Source organism: Sphaeramia orbicularis, chromosome 16, assembly GCF_902148855.1.
Source record: "Sphaeramia orbicularis chromosome 16, fSphaOr1.1, whole genome shotgun sequence".
Classification (NCBI taxonomy): domain Eukaryota; kingdom Metazoa; phylum Chordata; class Actinopteri; order Kurtiformes; family Apogonidae; genus Sphaeramia; species Sphaeramia orbicularis.
Window position 1 is genome coordinate 50968529 of NC_043972.1, and position 19321 is coordinate 50987849.

Sequence of the window (19321 nt, forward strand, 5' to 3'; positions counted from 1 at the left end):
ATTGCAGCATCCAATCTGCCCTCAGTCCACCATGAGAAGAAGAAATGCAGTTACTTAGTTTGTTGTAATTTATGTATTCAGAAAAATAATACACCCGTGTTCTGAGTTAGCCAGAATCAGGAGAACTGACTCTCTACTCTGTTTGGATTAGACAAATGTGGCATATGTGCCAATGCCACTATTGCATCTCACTTTAACACATTCAATTACAATTTGATGATGCAGAAAACAAAATAAACAGACATACAGTCAAGTTCCTAAGCATATATGTCCAACATTACATACCAAAGGGTGTTGATATAGTGGAAAAAACTGATCTAATCAAGCTATTATTACTTTATTCAAAGACTCCCATGACAAAAACAACACTTTAACCACACAGAACATTGAGTTATTGGTTTAGGGCTGTGCTAATCAGTTGGTTTGGGGAGTGGTAGACCAGTGCTTTTTGTCAAAGGAGTCTAATGGTTTTGAAGAGCCCAGTATAAGTACTTCAGCTGGCTGAGGGCAATATAAAGCATATAGTGATAGTGTACACTTCAACCGATATTAACTGGCTGTCAAAGTTTTAGCAATTGGACAATGGACAGAAATACCTAAATGTAACATTAGAGAGTATTCACTTTCTTACTTCAGCCATTTAACTTAGCATTTATTTTTTTTGACAGCCAATTAAGTGTCATCTGCTTGTATGAAAAGTGCTTTAACAGCCAACATCTCATGTAATTTCTGATGGAAATGTAATTTGACAGATTAGATTGTAATTAGAAATGCTCTTAACACAGTTATTAGTACTTTGTAGTATTTTAGTTGTAGTACTCATGAAGCCCTGTTTCTATTCTCTACGGAGGGGTGTGAGCGCTCTTGTTCCAGAACTACTCTACTCATTTTTCTCCACACTCTGCGGGTATGAGCTATGCTAGAGAAAGCTAAAGCTATAGCTCAATGTTGTAGGCACTTGATTTTCAAAGCAAACTCTGATGCACACCCCCAGAAATCAGAAGAGGCTTTATGAGTGAGTAGACTGGAAGTGACTATCACAGTTAGAAGATGATAGAAAAGAGTGGTGAAATTACCTTTAGAGAAGTTGTGTTTTTTTTTTAAATCTATAAGTTCAATTATGTGTGTATATCAAGTAAGATATGCTTACCCTGAGGGTGCAGAGGACTTCAGCGTTGAGGCTGCAGATCTGGCAGGCACCATCAAACAATGTCAGTATCTTGGCATTACTGTAGCTGTAGCCATCATTGGAAACCTGTCATCAGCAGAGGGTTAATTCTTCATAGTTTAAAAGGATTACATAATAAAATGGCAGTGGATGGAGATGTTTGTTTTTATGTTCAGTAATGATATACAGGTGCCAGTGGCTCAGGAGGTAGAGTGGGTCATCCAGTAACCAAAGGGCTGGGGATTTGAATCCTGCTCTGTCCTAGTCATGTCCCGTTGTGTCCTTGGGCAAGACACTTCACCCGCCTTGCCTCCAGTGTCACTCACACTGGTGTATGAATGTGTATGAATGTTTGGTGGTGGTCAGAGGGGCCATTTGGCAGCTACACTTCGGTCAGCCTGCCCCAGGGCAGCTGTGACTACACATGAAGCTAAAAGACTTACCACCACCAGAGTGTGAGTGGTAAGCTTTGGGTGCCTTGGAAAGCGCTATAGAAATCCAATCTATTATTATTATTATAAATTTTGTTGAAAAAGTCACTTTTTCCTTTTTTTCTAATTTGATCTAATAACCTTTGAATTTACTCAAGGCTTTGATGAACATCTACATGATTGGTGCATTAAATATAGGAAAATACCTGATTTTCACTGAAAAATACAAAATGCAGAGAACAATATTATCATAAATAGTGATAAATCACTTGGGAAAGACAAAAAAATCATTTGGAAGTTGTGACAAAATTGTTGTGAGTCTTTACCGGTTAAGGTTCAGTAACTCCATTACTAAGCCAACTGTCACATTGCTTACATCCACAGTAACAGCCTAGCTCTGACTACTATGTGTTTTTTCTGCCAAAATCCTTATACTCACTCATATGTTCTTCTAAGCCTCTCATTTGCTCTTTTAAAATGACATCTGTGTTCAAGACTAGCTTGCACATATTCACTTAGAAGTAGAATAAGCCAATGTCAATACAATAAACAGCACAGCACAGACTCACAAAGTTCACATAAACACGAGTAAATATTGAACTATAAAAGCATTAATAACACAACAGTATATTATATAATCGGAAAATAATCTTTCAGTAATTTTGTGTAAAATACTGCAATGCAGGAAATGTTCCCTCTGTGACAAATATTTCCATATTTAAAATGTCTGGTTGCGTTGACAATATATTGCCATACTGTTCTTTGATGGATTCACTTGGCAAACGGATAAAACCACCAGATTCCACATAGAGAATCTTTGGGTCTGTCTAGTCTGTCAATACCTCTGTCCCAATTTATAGTGTACTGTGGTATTGGTAACATTCACAAATTAATATGGACATTTTGCATAAATCACAAATTATTAAAGAGGGAAACACAAAGGAAGAGAGAAATAAAAGCTGACAGGAGGAATAAAGAAGACATGACTAACTTTGATCTGCCAGCGGGCCAGTGGTCTGCTTGCCACTGTTACCCGATTGGGGCCTGCAGGAGCCTGGCCATCCTCCAGTGGGAGCTGGCACTCCAGAGCCATCTCATCCAGGAAGGTGGCCAGGACAAACTGGGGCTCATCCAGAACCCACTCCTCTTCCACAAACTTGACAAGAAACAGAGGGAGTCCAAGAGGAAGCCATGAGTAGTACGACATAAGATGGGAGGATACACAAAGAAAAGAATATTGAAATAGCAATCAGCTAAATAAAGCAAAGACACGTGAATCTGAGATGTGACAGAGAAGACATACAGATGTCAAGTGATTTGTAAAGATACTCAGTATGAGAATCTAAAATGAGAATAAAGTAAGGTTGTTTGTTGGCTATTCCATTACACATGAACATAAGCCATATTAAGGATTGTAGTGTGTGGGCAGGTTCCAGAAGACTCCTCTTCTAATCCTCTATATTATATTATATTATATTATATTATATTATATTATATTATATTATATTATATTATATTATATTATATTATATAGAATTTTCTTGATCCCTTGGGCAAAGCTCTTGGGAAATTAAGGTTCCAATAGCAGCACAACACTAAATGTACACATATAAGAAATATTACAAGTAGTGCTGTCAAATGATAAACAATTTTAATCAGATTCATCACAATGTTGCTGTGGATTAATTTTGATTAATCATGATTAAATATCATTCATTTTTTATGTATATTAATCATGTTTCATTTTGCATGAGAAAACAGACTCAAGAAAGAAGGGAATATATATTCACTTGTCGTGTCACTTCACTTGACAAGATGGGTGATGCGTTACCTGATATACTAGCAGAATCCCTGACTAATGCATGCTTCGCATTAATGTGGTATTTTAAGCTTTAAGTGCTTCGGTGAAAAGACAACTCCTTCCTGCTGAGTGTGTGTAAGACTTAATGTCAGTCAACTTTTCCATCTTGGGGATTTTTTGTCCTCATATTTCCATGCAGAGGGCCAACATGCTGTTTAGCATCTTTCATCTTTATGGGTTGGTTCTGCTGCCTGTCACTACCAGATCAATTGCCCATCTGCCCATGCGTGACACTACCTGTACTCTGACAAACTGCCCAAAATGCATTGCCAGAGACGTTAAGAGTCATTCTGCACTGCAGATGGGTTAACTGCATTACAATGTTTAATCAGATTAATCACGATGATGGATTAATCTGCCATAACACATTAATTTTGACAGCCCTAATTACTAGACAAAAAGGAAAAAAACCTGCAAAAACATTAGTGAAAACAGGTAGTTGGACATTAGAAGTATGAGTACAAATAAATAATAAAGTAGTAGTAGTAGTAGTAGTAGTAGTAGTAGTAATAATGATAATAACAATAATGATCATCATCATCATCATAATAATAATAAGCAATTATGATAATACTAAGAAATTGTATCTTGGAACAGCTTAGTGGCAAACCATAGACAAAGAATGGAACAACAGCTTAATGTGTGATTGTCTTGTCTGAGATGGTGTTTGAAGAGCTCCAGTGTTAACAAGTGGTGCCAACTTTGTGATTTTCTAATTAGTTTTGGCAACTTTTCAGACAAATGATGACAAATCTAGAGACTTTTTTGGATATTTTAACTCCCAAATGTTTTTCAGTGACTGTGCCATTTCTCAATCTCAAGGATCCTTCCTTGTTAGTTCAAGTCACTCATTTTGTACAACTTCCTTCTGATCAATTCCCACATGAATGGAATGATTGAACAGGAGCAGAGAAGGTCCTGACCTCAGATCAGTGGATCTGTAACATATTAACATGCATTTTTATTTTATTTATTTTTTATTTTACCTTTCTTTAACCAGGAAGTCCCACTGAGATTAGGAATCTCATGAAACTATTGCTCACATGACAGCAATAGTTCATGGAATATAACGTGCTGCACACTTTTAATACCCCTCAGCCAAATATAGTGTAAGATTCTGTTGAAAGTTACTGCCCTACAATTTAGATTAGACAGTCTTTGTGTAAAACTTATAACATACATATTTATATCTGAAAGTACTCAGATATAACTGCACAAGGCTGTTTCAAGCACACACATCACCTCGACAAAGGGGTCATGTCTCCATTTGACGCCATTTATCTTGGAAAAGTTGGTCAAGGTCACATATTTTCAATAGGCTTCTGCTCCATGCCAAGATACATTCACAGTATAAATTTGGAGCAGATATCGCAATGCATTCTTGCTATAATGCAATTTTGTCGTTGAATGGACAGACAGACGACAAAACAATTACTATACCCCTTCGGCCATTTCTGGCCTAAGAAATACCCTTATAATAATAAAGGCGAAGCAGTGTTTGTGTTCTGCTGAAGTATGAAACATGAAGTCTATCTCAAAGGTTAACAGTTTTAATTCCAACAAAAACCTTTCACTTATCATGTGTCTATGATTTACCTCTTCATTAATTCTTATTTCACCACATGACTTCCTGTTAGTAAAGTCAGGAGTATTGTTCTGTCTATTGGTCATTTTAAACATTCTTTTGTTATATGGACTTTATCTACTCTGTGTTTTCTTTTCTCAGTATACTGCTCTTTTTTATTTATTGCATTTTCCTGTATTTCTCTGGATATTTTATTTATTAATTTCTAAGCACAATGAACTGCCTCTGTGCATAAATTGCTCTCTATAATGTAAATAAACCTGTGCCATCTCGCTTAAGAAGACTACATTTTAAACTGATAAAATGAAAGGCTCTTTATTTTTCTTGTTGGAGAATTTATTTAAGGTCAGTAACCAGTTCAGTTTTGGCTGATGCCTTTTTCATTTAGCAGCATTTTGAAAAGAATCATGCCAAGGATTAAAGGTATTTTAACAGCACAGACAGAAGATGCAACTGATCCATAGATGCATAAAAATCCAAATGATGTAGCTTTATGTAAATGAATCCTTGAAGGATCCTTCCTTGAGATTGAGAAACAGCCTGTCTCTCTGACTCATAGTATTGACTGTGCTGAGCAGGCTATAGTTAACCAATCAGTAGCCAGATGGACCTCTGAATGAGTTATGAATGGGTGTGGCTAACAACCAATCAATTAACCTCTGTTACCTAGGAGCTCCTCCTCCTTTGTCACAGATTAAAGAGACATCAGTAAGTTCTCTGTATTTGTTCTGAATTAATAATAACCATTTATATTCAATTATTTTTTTTTGGAAAATGAATGCATGAATAAATAAATGAATGAATTATACATGTGATATGTGTCAAAAAGCAGAAAAACAAAGTACCTTTTCTCTAACAAACTCACACTTGAGCTTGTAGGAATCCTTGAAACCTTGGCCATAGATCTGGATGGTGGAACAGTCCCTTTGTCGGATGTCACAAAGACCCTCTTTCTCCAACTCAGTGATCTCTGGGATCTGGTCTTCACATGACACCATAACACAATATATTCACAAAAGAAGATAACAGAGTAACAGTTGTTGTTGGATATCTGAATCCTATATCTATTACTCAGAACAGCAAACTGGCTGCAAAGTTGACAGAAGACATACAGTATTGCAAATGAATATTTAGTTGAATGAATTCAGAAACACAACTAGCTAACTCAGATCCTCAACTACTGAAAGCTGTGCCCTACATGTGCATTAGTGTGTGTTTAGCATGTTACCAGACAGAATGCTGCAGTCATAGGACCCGAATCCTGGGAAGCACACACAACCCCACTCTGAGCACTGGCCGTTGCCATTACAGAGATCGGGACACCTGAGCGTGGACAGAACATCCTGGTATTCTTCTTCTCTTCTCCTCTGCTCCAGCATCCTCCTCTCACATTCATTCTCCAGCAGGGGTACTGTTGCATTCAGCCATGACAGCTCATCCTTCAGCTGCAGGTCGTAAACACACATGCTCACTGCGCGGCTAACTAAAGACTCTTTTAGCAGTTGGGCACAACCTAATGCAATGCTGGAGTTGGCCACGGCCTGCTGGCACTGAGCCCTGGCCTGCTCCTCAGTCAGACCAGAGGGTGTGGGCCATGAAGGTGAAGAGTCCGGCTGAGCAGCTGGTTCATGGTCCTCTGGGAAGAAGTAGGCAAATCCCTCCAAATCCGCCTGACTGAGGCTTTGGTAGTTAGAAACAGATCTATGTGGCTGGCGTCTGCCCCTGCTCTGGTGCTGACTTTGGTCTTGTGAGTTTTGTTGTGGAAGTTTCTGTTTTTCACTGCTGTCACCAGTGAGCAATTCCACTGAGCCAATGTACTCTGCTGTGACATCCAGAGTGGGGATGACAGTGGAGACATGTACATTACCATAATGGGAGCAGGTGGACTCGGAGGTTGAGACCAGTTGAGATCTGGCTCTGGACGACATGAGACGAGGTTTTGCCTGACAGTTACAGAACTTGCTGGGTGTAAATGTACTTGAAGACGACGGTACAGTGTCAAACAGACTACCACCTGGAGGAAGCCTGAGAGAAGAAAGCAAGAACCATGAGTTCATTCAGTTCTGTAAATTTCTACCTTCATTTAACTAACTTTATTTAATTAGTAACCTTGGCCTTTGACTTTTGAAAGTTCTAATCAGTTTATCCTTCAGTCAAAGTGAATGTTTATGTTTAAAAAAAAAAAAAAAAAAGTGTCACATGAACCTGAGATAACACTTTGATCATAAAGGACTGGCATTAGGTCCCAGTGACCTTGACCTTTGACCTCTGCAAAGTTTCAGCCCATCCTTGAGTCCAAGTGAACATTGTGTTTTTCAAGCCATTCTATCAAGCTATGTTTTAAAAACATGATGGTGACCAGATAACATCTACTTATAGAGATGTGACATAAACACATCTAAAAAATATGTGTAGGCTACACAAAAAATAAACACAATCTACGTGAAAATGGAGGGAGAGTCTTAGTAAAACTGCCCAAAACAGGCACATTTGGTTATCTCTTTTTTCATATAATAGTCAAGTTATACTAACTTTTGAAATCTCATGAAAATGGGAAAAAAAATCATTTCCAATTAGGCCGGTTTCTATTAAGGGGTTTGGAGTGAATAAACTAACCTGTGCAGTATCTTCAGAAGGTAGTGCCATACACCATGTTTTAGCCTAACTGCAATAAATATTACATTCACAGCACTGTGTCATATTTTTACCGGCAACATTATCTTCTGAGATGAGACCAAGAAATACTTTGTTCCTCTGATCAGTGCATAGTTATGGGTATGACTGCTACGTCACTAAAATATGCATCCATCTCCCATTTAAGGGTTCAATGTGCCCATTTTAGAGACACTAAGGAGTATTAATTATTAATAATTATCTTTTTTTCATAAAAAGTAAGAACTGTATTTATTTTACCTTACAATGAGCCATTTTAATCTAGTTACTGCAACTTCACCATCTTGTTGTTACTTTTTTCATTTGTGCATCGTTCACCTGTTATGATTGTGTTAATATCAGCTAAAAAAACAAAACCCAGGATGACACTGCCTGTTTTTTTTTTGCATAATTAAGGATGTTCTTTTGATTTCTTTCTGTTTCTAACAACCTTTTCTGACATGAAGTCCGTCTTAAAATATGTTATGGAAATGTGGTATCTAACCTCCATTCTGAAATAAAGGTGTGCAGATCAGACAGTGCGGTGCCTCCTGCTGAATGGAATTCGTTATTTAATTGGCCATCGTACGTCCCACAGAGGCCCTCAGTGTGGCCCCAGTCTGAACCTGGGGCCCTCACTGTCAGACTCATTCCCCAGTCAGAGACATCAGCCCGGACAAACGCTCCAGAAGAGAAGCTCAACTGTGAAAAGTCAAAGAAACACAACTGTGACATGGAGACAACAATTTATAAATATATATATATAGATATATATATATATAAATATATATATATATATAAATATATATATATATATATATATATACACACATATATATATATATATATATATATATATATATATATATATATATATATATATATATATATATATATATATATATATATATATTAATTGATTTGATATCATATACTAAAGTACATGTAAAGAAGTACATGTAAAGAAGATTCAGTTTCATTCCTTATTCACGCTCACTCACAGTGACTTTGCGTCCCTGGTAGGACTCAGTGATGCGGATGCCACTCTTGTTTAGGTCCCTGTTCTTGATTGACAGCTGAGGCTTGGCTTCACCCAGTTCCCCATTGCACATGTCAAAAGCAACAATATCACCGCCATCCCTCGCCACAAAGCCACACACACAGGAGGCGGCATGTTCCACGCTGCCACACTCCCACTGACGAACGTGGACCTCAAATGGCCACAGACTGCTCTTATACAGAACAAAGGTGCCTATCTGGTAGTTCTCATACTGCCTGTATGGGAGGAAAAGCAAATGTTTTACTGAGTTCCATTCATGTTATCTTATATTTTTAGATTTTTCCTAATATAGCGTTCGAGCAAGAACATTGGACGTACCGTCCTCATGCTGCTGGACAATGATACATAACATATTCGTAATTTCATAACATTATATTTTGGCCAATTTCAGTAAAAAAAAAAAAAAAAAAAAAAAAAAAAACAAGAAAAGCACTTGGAGAGCGCAGACCTCCGCCAAGATAGATCTGCCCCCCCCCAGATCACCACCAAAATTTAATCATTTCTTCCTTGTGCCAGTATCAACATTTCCTGAAAATTTCATGAAAATCCGTCCATAACTTTTTGAGTTATCTAGCTAACAAACAAACATGTACGCAAACACACAAAGCAAAGTGATCACAATACCTCCTGGCAGAGGTAACAAAGAAACACAGGGAATGCAATATTTTCAGCATGGTTTTCAGCAGCATAGTTTGAGAGGAAGCAAAAATTCTAGTACCTAGCACAGCATTTAGGATGCAGACTTTAGTAGGAGACACAATCAGTGTTTAGTCTTTAGCTTCATTTTTTTCAGTTTGGTTTGGTTTTTACCCCTTGGCCAACTTTGGGCAGAAGGAGAATTGTAATAGTTTTGTCATCTGTCTGTCTGTCCATCTGTCTGTCCATTCAACAATGTAATTGCATTATCTGAAGATGCTTTGAGATATCTGCACCAAATTTATACTGTGGATGCATCTTAGCATGGAGCAGAAGCCTATTGAAAATAGGTCACCTTGACTTACTTTTTCAAGGTCAAATGGCGACATGTCCTTTAAACAATGTAATCATACTATCTGAAGAATGCATTGAGATTTCTGCATCAAATTTACAAAAAGAAAATCTAATGTAAATTACAGGGCAGTAACTTTCAACAGAGTGTTACACTATATTTGGCCGAGGGGTATTAAAAGTGCGCAGCACGTTATGTTTAGCCTTACAGTCCACTTAGGAGCCTACAACAAGTCATGGTAAAACATGAACATTTTGGACCATAACATTTTTAATTTTCAGTCTACATTAACAATCTAAATGGACCAAAAAGAGGAAATAGAGAAAACTGTCAATGTCAAAGGAGTGATTTATATTCAGTGCAGTGATTTGTTTTAGACAAATGATACGTGCTTTCACATCGGAGTCTACAAAAGTTTCCAATAACACCAGAAAAAGTTGATAGATTTGTTGCTTGTCGCTTTTTTGATAAAGAGTCTGTAGAGGGGTCTGAAAAACCACTAAATATACCTACAAAGTGGATAAGTTGGAAACAGTGACTTTTACAGCAGGCAGACAGACCATGTGTTTTTCTGACTGTGACAGAGACAATCATTTTGTGTAATTTACAGGGAAAATGCGTGTTTTAATTTTTCCAAACAAATTCTAAAAGTAGCTAAATGTGCTGCTTGGTGCTTTTTGCGAAAAAAAAGTTGCTAGGGTAGCCAGAAAAGTTGCTAAATCTAGCAACAGAAGTTGGCATCAATGAATAAAATATGTGACAGCTGTAAATACAAATAGTTGTTTATAGTTAGCCAAATGTGACTCAATGTCTCTACACCAAGGCTATACATAGAAGCTTCGAAAAGTGTCATGTTCCACACTGTTCCACAGTATCATCAAACACCACAAGGTTCATCTATATTTATATGTAATCTTTTGATCTGGACCAGGAGGAGAGAACTACAGAGGGAAGGTGTATATTTTCAATCTTTCCCCTGATTTCTGTTCCTTTAGTCATAAATTTGTACACACTACATACAGTATTTCAGGCAGGTCCTTTGTCTTTGTGTGGTTGGATAAGTTTTACTGCCTCATCCAGTCATCTAGTGTGAGAGAAAGATCACTTGCAAGAGCAGGATGAACATAAAACAGATGAGGAACCTACTTTAGTGTAGTCTGTTCAGCCCTTTATACCTTTTTTTTAGTTGCTTCCATTTCTGTGACTTGGTTTTAAATGGGGTATGATGCAAACAGGCATACAGTTACTCAACTATTTAACATACACAAAAACAATACATCAATCTTCTAGGTCATGTGAGGTATCAGTAGGACAATTAGGCAGGAAGTGAATGGATTTATTGCAGGGCTATCAACTAGGAAAATGGGACAATTCTCACAAAGGACATTAGATGATATATCAGAAATCTGGCTCTGCATACAGATTTATAACATGTTCATATTCTCTTGCTTTGTTGCTCTGTGTACCTCAACTGATTATCGACTTCCTAATTTTGAGTTTTTGCAAGCATATTCAAGACTGTAGTCTATGACAACATTTACATTTTTTCTCATACATTTCTTAACCCCCCCTGCATCTCCTTATTTTTTAAAAACTCCTTAATGCCTGAACTTATATACTAGTACTGTATATTAAAAGATCATTTATTGGTGTTTTTGCTTTCAAGCAGATGCTAAATTAAGTGAAGATGATTAATTTGACTACAACAAATAAAACAGATAGAAAGTTTGGGTATGATGCAAATTTGTGACAACTGGCATAATGGTCAATAGTAATCAAAAAGTACTAAAACAAAGTTTCTCGTCTCAGGAGTTGGTTTTATTGATGCCACAGTTTATTGTCACTGTCCTAAGTAGGTATGTTAGGCATATGCCTGAACCAGCATTGGAGAAATACATATGTACCTGGACTGATTCTGAAATGGAAACAGTTTTGATGCAAACTTGCAATAGTTGACGTTGAGGGGGTAATTTAAAATTGCCATGGAACACTGTCATATTTAGTATACTGAAATAGTATTACATGTAAACTGTAAATAAAGTATACTTTAAGGCTGACAGACTGGATTACCTTCCATCAAAGGTGATTATGTGAGGATCTGTGAAGGAGTAGCAGTAAGCAGGCAGGATGTCCTTCACTACTATCTGAAAGTGACAAAAGACCCAGCCCTATGGATTCAACACAGTCTTCACAGTATAGTTGTATAGAGTAAATATGCTATAGGTTTTAATAGTTTACCTGAACTGGCTCTGGTGAGTATCCATTCCACAGAAAGTTGTCTGTGACAATGGGTTTGACTGAAATGTGTGTCGTCCTGTTTCCATCCAAAATAAAGTCAGTAACAGGACTGAAGTGGACCAGAGCCGAGCTACAGACCCCGTACCTACAGCGAGCTTGGGTCAGGTCCACCACACAGGAGGAAAGAGACAGATCTGCACCCAACACATCATCCTCTGAAACACAAAAAAGAATTCATATTTTTTATCTGCAAAAAATTGTCACGCATTCTATTCAGTTATTGTGTTCTGGCTGTATTGTTCTAGTCACTCACCTAGACTGTCTGTACTGAGTTGCAGGCTCAGAGTGCACTGCCCTATAGAGGAGAATGGTCCCAAACATGGGACAGGAACTGTGCTCTCAAGCACCAGCTCATACAGCCTCCCATCCTCAGACACACTTCTCACCTCTGGTCTTAACTGCAATTAACAGAAGGGAAAGTCCATCTTGTACACTGCTGCAGTCAGTCCAACCACCCACATGGCTATAAAACTTTAAATGACTGTAACATACCCTAATCCCAGCAAAGAACTCCTGACTTTCCACTGCAGCACTACGAGTAGCTGGTGAGTCCAAGAAGAAACTGGAGCCGGCACAATAAATCTGACAGGAAGGACTAATATTAGATGTATGATATCCTGTACTTTCAATGATCAATATTATTATTGTACACTGTATCGTAATAGCAACTTTCTTCTCTTTTCTTAAAAATGTGTGAATAATTGCAGCTGCAATAATAACATTTTCAACTGCAATCTGCTTTGGCAACGCAATTACAGTAAAGGAAGTTACATTCAACAAGCAAAAGAAAGCTCCACACAGTCAATAAAAGATAAAAAAAAATGTGAAAGTCTATTTCATTAAGGCCCAGTGTGTAGGACTTAGAGGATGTAACTGCAGAAATGGAATAAAGGATTCAAAATGGTGTCTTCTTTAGTGCGCATTTACCTCTGTTACCTTCAAAACACAACTCCCAGAACTCAGTAACAGCTTTAGTCACTGTTGGCTGTGGTTTAATTATGAGTCAAGAGCACCAGATTTCTTTAATTTGATTTTAATTTCCTAAACAACAGGACAAGACTGTATTAGAGTCAGACTTGAATTACTCTCCTGTTCAGTTTAGTTTTCTTGACATGTCCGGGGGCTAAACTATGTTTCTTTTGCTACAATATTTTTAGCCCTGGATGTATTTTTTATGGCTCAAAGTTACCAAATGAATTAATTTCCACTCTTATGGATGATTTTGCCTAAGGTTACTATAGATGGTACAGATACAGTGACTCTGGCTGATTGTGACATCATGAGTATACCATCTATTAGCCAACAGTTAATACAGTCCAGCGCTAACTTGAACCTATAGGCTCAAAATCAACCCTGCTTCTGACCTTGTCCCCCAGACGGAGGTTAAAACCATCAAGCTCGATGAGGGCTGAAGTCTGGATGGTGGTCTCCTGTTTGAGCTCCTCCTTCCTACCCTGAAGCGAGAGGCGGGACCAGGTCACCACGTAACCCAGGGAACTATTGGAGCTGCTCTCAAAGCTGCACTTCAGCTGGACTGTGTTTCTTGTCACCTCTGACACAATCACTGGTACAGATGGAGGAGGGGGCTTCCTTGCTGGCATGAACGAAAAAATAGGCAGATCAATAAAAGAAATTTTGAGATAATAGTTGAACTGGCTGTCAAAGTAGCCTTTCTGGCTGGTCGAAAAAGGGCTATATGCTCACTTTTGTACATTGGAACCATCATTTACTCCTTTAAACTTTTAAGCTTTAAGACAAACATTACAAATACTTGCCTCTATTTTTTTTAAGTTTTCTTTTATAGATTTTTTTAATATATACTTTAACTTTTATACTTTTTGTGGTTGTTATTTCAGCTGATTGTTTAATAAAGAACAAGTTGTCATTTTCAGACATCAGGTTTTTCACATTTTTACGATTTTTTTGCCCATTCAAAAATCTTTCAATCGAACTGAATTGAAGAAAATAATCAATGGTTTAATCGATTACACAAATAATCCATAACTAAGGCTCAGTGCTACATTATTAAAAATAACTGAATGAACAATGTTTCTTCTGTAATCCCTCCACCTCTGCCAGCTTCCTCAAACTGTCATTGGTATAACTCAGGTCCTAACTAAGGGATGTTGCCATGGAGACGAGGCCCAGCAGACACCGGGACACATGCTCAACTCATTAAGAGGAGCAGTGAGGGGGCGAGCAGTGCATTCCTGACCAAATGGCAACTCCCTGACCTCCTAATTGTTTTGGTGTTTGACCTAACAAGAGGAGACAAGGGTATGCCATAAACACAGCAACAGGGTACTCACTTTGACAGCTTCCATCGATGTTCACTTCATCAGGGTCACAGGTCACAAACAGAGTGCTTGACATCTCTGTTAGATACAGAGAAAAGCATTAAGTTCTTTATACATCAATGAAAAGCCTAAAAAATTACTAAATAATAGATAGATTATAAATGACAGCGATGCAGGGACACATTTCTGCCACTCTGATTTAACCCATGAAGACCAAAACATCCACCACCGAGCACAAGCATCTACTGATCTAATATGTCTAATACCTGCTGAACCACTAATCCTATCAATGCATATAAATAATTGGTGTAAAGTGCAGTTTGTCATTTTTTCATGGTCATCAGATATGATCCATGTTCAGAGGCTCTATAGTGAACATGGAAACACTGTCATCTTCTGCAACATTGATTCGCCAGTAAAACCCATGGAGTTTGCTAACTGACAGTGGATGTAGATGTTTTTTTATGTTTTATATTTGCTCAATGATACATTTCACTGAAAAAGCCACTTTTTCCTCAGTTTTCTCTCTTCTGATATAATAACCTTTGAATTTACACTGAGCTTTTATGAACATCTACATAATCAGTAAATTAAATATAGGACAATCCCTGATTTTCACAGAAACATGTAAAATTCAGAGGATAATATGATAATAAATGGTGATAAATCACTTGGGAAAGACAAAAAATCATTTGGAAGTAGTCACAAAATAGCTGTGGGTCTTTAAGAGTTAAAAAGACTGTGAGGGACAATAATGAGTTAGTATCCATCTTTGTCTGAATATAAGGGTTCCATTTTAGAAATATGCATTTATTTGTAATTACAGTACCCTGAGCGCAGTAACCCATGCATCCCTGTGTGGGCTGCAGCAGGTAAACATAGAAGTCTCCACAGTTGCGGACAGTGACTGGGATGTGGAACATGCAGCACTCTTTGGTGCTGCTTGGAAAGAACTGCCACACAGCACAGGCCGTCAGTTGCCGAACCTCTAGTGACCCTGGAAGAGATTCATCCTCACCCAGCGACAGCCACACCGGGGCCTGAGTACCACAGTGGTTCACCTGGAGGTTTGCAAACAAGAGAACAGTCATCACAGAAAAAGAGTTTTTAAATACTTTAAGGGCAGCTCAAGAAACTCCAAAGATCTAACCAAAAACATGATTTTGCTGCAGTTTATTCCTCAGGGTGGAAAAACCCTTGGCTTGACAAATCAATCCATTTATCCGCCATCTTCAAAGGGACATTGTCTTATTATGTAACACATGTTCACAGCAATGCTCTCTTCCTTCCTCCACCCACTCCTGTGGATGTCCATCACCCGGGGAGAGCATTGAACTCTGGGAAGGCAGAAGGAGGCTGACACTTCAGATGGATCCCACAGGCTCGTCTCAGCAGGCTGCCCGCAGGAAATGAGACACATTCCAGCTCTCCTTGCACTCTCCTTCATAAATATGGACGCACACAGTAACAACTGTGTGTACAAGTATATATTATGCACACAAACACACCAGGAACCTATAACGATAATGTAACAAAGGACTAAGAGGTTATCTTACACTTGCTCAGACATTTTGAAGGGATAATGCGCAAACAAAATATATATATATATACATATATATATATATATATATATATACACACACACATACACACACACACATATATATATATATATATATATAATTTAATTTGCATTAAGAAAGCATTGTAAGAACAATACTTTGTCACTAAATGTAATGTCAAACTCTATTAAAGCCAGCACTGCATTAGCTACATCCCTCAATATATGCAAACTAAATTAGTTTGTGCAACAACTTCAGTGAATTGTAAGCAACTTAAACTGAAGCTCTGAGACACACAGTATATACTTTGGAGCTACTGTGTATAGCTTATATTTACTAAATCTCTTTATATGAGATACCTGGTGAGTTTTGGTATAAAGACAATTACTAATTGTGAAATTTCTAGTTTTAAACATCAATTTACTCAATATTAGTAATAAAATGTCAGTGCCAAGTCGTAATCCTTTATCTATAAATGAAAAAGTTTGAAATAAGTGTCCTGCTCTAACATAGAACGTACCTTGTGAGAAGGAACATCTTGTCAGACAAAAACACAAAGATACTGTAGTGTTGTAAGATACTTAATCTTGATTAGATTCCACTTTAGAACTAACAGTGGCCCAGTGTTTGTTCTATCTGTCTGGTTTAAATTCCTATGTCTTTTAGAAAAGTCCTTTACCTCCACACACTGGGTTGGCATGCTGGCAGGCTTGTCAAAAAGCTGAAACTGGTACCACCCTGGAGTGAGGGAGTGGTCACAGATGTAGTCCTGCAGGGCTGACTGCTGCAGCCAGCTGGAGCTGAAGGTGGTGCTGCGGTAGGGGTTCTGGAGGACCGAATGGCCTCCCGGTGCACACTCTGGAGGGAGCACTGCATATAGAGCCAGAAAGACCGCATAAGCACTGGACATGTACCAATACTGTCAATACCAATGTCCAATGTATAGAGGGTTTCTCTTCAGAGCCAAATAGTAAGTTATGGACTACACAGATGCTCAGCAGTCAAGCCAAACATTTTATATATATATAAAACAGCATTGTTTGGGTTTAGTTAATTTTTCAGGGGATACAATGGTCAGTATGTCTGTCTGTCGCTGTCATTTTGTTTCCTATTCTGTTGAAAATCATTCAGTATTTTTCTACCAAATTACAATCTATCATTTACGGACTGAAATAATGACCTTTGTTTTTCTTTCTGTTTTCTATCCATCTTGTATTATGTGTTCACAGAGGTAAGGAAGTAGAATTTAATCCTTTATCAGTTTCAGTCAGATATATTTTTACATCATTGTGTAGTTGCTGCAGCTCCTAAACGCCTCATTATATTGGCGTTCAGGTTTATTGTGTGTTGTTGTAAATAATTCTAAAGTTATTGTAAAATGTTAAAAAGCATTCGAGACATAAATGTTCACTTGCCTCACAATTGAATTTGATAGCAGTTCACCTGTAAACTATCTGAGTTCACAAATCTTGATGCATCTCAATGTATCACATGCTTTTCTACTCACTGCATGTGGTTTTTTCCTCAGTTCAAGCCAGATAAATGTGAACCCCCTTTGATTTAGAAAGTGCTGCATCAGGCTACAGTGATAGAGCTGCAGTTTCCATGTGACCCACCTCAGCACACATTCCAAAAACAAAAATTAAAATGCTTAACAAGTACTGCAGTGAATATCTACGCAATGTCTCTTTGAACTGGGAAATGTCCTTACCTCTAGTGAATTTTAAATATAATCATCCTGGCCATTTCTATTTCCATGCAAACATGACAGTCATACCACAATTCTAAGACTTCAGAAAAGACTAGAGAAGCAAAGAGGTACATTTTTGACAACAGTTTTCAGGTCAGCAATGTAGAGATGATGAAATGCATGCTGATGATGCCACTAAAAAAATTGAGTTGCATATCTTGTTATGGTATCACTTATTATGTGTCACTTATATTATTCTGTTTGGTGGTAGCCAGAGAATAGACGAACATGACTAAACTGTGGTCTGCTGATTGAAAACTACTTTTAGTCCATAGAAGTAGTTCTGTTGTTGAGAAATTCTATTGAAATGGAATGTTCATGTTGACTTTCAGCTCTTGTTCTTCTTCGCAAGTTCTTTGTGTCCAGTGTCCTTGGATCCGGAAGTTGTGACAGGTGGCAAAAAGACCTCATACGATGGAGAGGCTTTGAGTTTATGGTGCATGACCACAGAGGTTGAAATAAGACCATGAAGACACACGTGTAGACACACAACCAAAAAAGTTAGAGCAGTGTGTGCTATACTGGAAAGGAAAGGTGTCAGGTCCTGACCACAGAGGTCAGGAGAAAGGTGATACAGCAGACTCAGTGGTGAGGAGATGACGGGAGCTGTCAGAGCTGAGCACACAGACAGACAGACAGACAGGCAGACAGTGAGATGGCCTTCATCCTCAGCACCTGGTCACTTCACTCCTCATCCCAGAGAGGCAGAGGGGGCAGCCAAGAGCCATGCAGTCATGTGTGGGGAAAAGGAGGCAATGCAATGCTTCTTCTGTCTGATTTACATGACACTACAGTAGATTAAAACTCTGACTATAGCCTTGACAGGTTGACAGTGATAGGGACAGAAAACTGCAAACTGAGAGACATCTTATGAGTATATCTGGCTTGACCTTGCATTAGATTGTACCGGTTTGAAAATAGCATGTTTTCAATAAGGAAACAGCGCTCATCATTAGCTTTCCAGGACGTTTTGTCTGATAAAAATGTTAGGGCAGTGCGTCGGCATTTCACACAGAATCTGTAAGGTCCTTACATTTCTTTAAAGTGGACTTACCTGTTTGTGCGCACACTGCATGTGGAAGGAAAAATACAATGAACTGCAGAAGTTTCCTAACACTTTGACGTCTCATCGTCCCGCAGCTTCACCAAACACACACCGCGAGTTCTGGCACCGTTTCACCCGAGTCCTGCCTGCTGGTCTCAGACGGAGCCGTCTGTTCTGTTGTGTTCTGTCCGATCCAAACTGAATGATGCTGAAAAGTTTTCGAGGGTGGTTTCTACAAAGACACTGCTAGGCTGTGGGCAGATCTGCAGCGGCTGTCCGAAAAATGTGTGAGGTTGCAGCAGCATCTCAGTGCGTTAGGAGGGGCACGAGGGGGACCGCGTCTGGAGGTATGACCCCCAGCTCTGCACACAACTGCACACAACTCCATACACAGATGAGCACAAATAGGCTACTTAATAGATTATAATAAATAAATAACAAAATACAAGAGGGAGAAGTGCGTTTAATAAAAATGCAGGGAATAAATGGTATAATGTAATGACAAATCAGAACAATAGGGTTAATTCAAGGTACTTTTGCACAGAGTACACACATTATAGTACAGCCATGTCAGATTCAACAGCATCTGAACACTAACAACTTTAGAACTAGTGATGCCAACTC

General features: G+C 38.3%; 1 protein-coding gene across 2 annotated transcripts in view; it reads right to left on the reverse strand.

Moving 5' to 3' along the window:
* The window catches only part of vwde (von Willebrand factor D and EGF domains), a 49963-nt gene extending 30936 nt beyond the window's left edge, over positions 1–19027 (reverse strand). For both annotated transcript variants that reach the window (XM_030157285.1, XM_030157286.1), the window contains exons 1-15: positions 18707–19027; positions 16582–16772; positions 15170–15401; positions 14353–14418; positions 13408–13637; positions 12536–12625; positions 12297–12441; positions 11984–12198; positions 11816–11889; positions 8699–8972; positions 8203–8399; positions 6274–7070; positions 5891–6027; positions 2591–2755; positions 1151–1255 (exon numbers count right to left, since the gene is read on the reverse strand). In XM_030157285.1, the coding sequence (XP_030013145.1) occupies positions 1151–1255; positions 2591–2755; positions 5891–6027; positions 6274–7070; positions 8203–8399; positions 8699–8972; positions 11816–11889; positions 11984–12198; positions 12297–12441; positions 12536–12625; positions 13408–13637; positions 14353–14418; positions 15170–15401; positions 16582–16772; positions 18707–18782 (2994 nt within the window). In that variant the 5' untranslated portion in view covers positions 18783–19027. The remainder of the gene's footprint in view (positions 1–1150; positions 1256–2590; positions 2756–5890; positions 6028–6273; positions 7071–8202; positions 8400–8698; positions 8973–11815; positions 11890–11983; positions 12199–12296; positions 12442–12535; positions 12626–13407; positions 13638–14352; positions 14419–15169; positions 15402–16581; positions 16773–18706) is intronic.
* Positions 19028–19321: the final 294 nt, after the last annotated feature.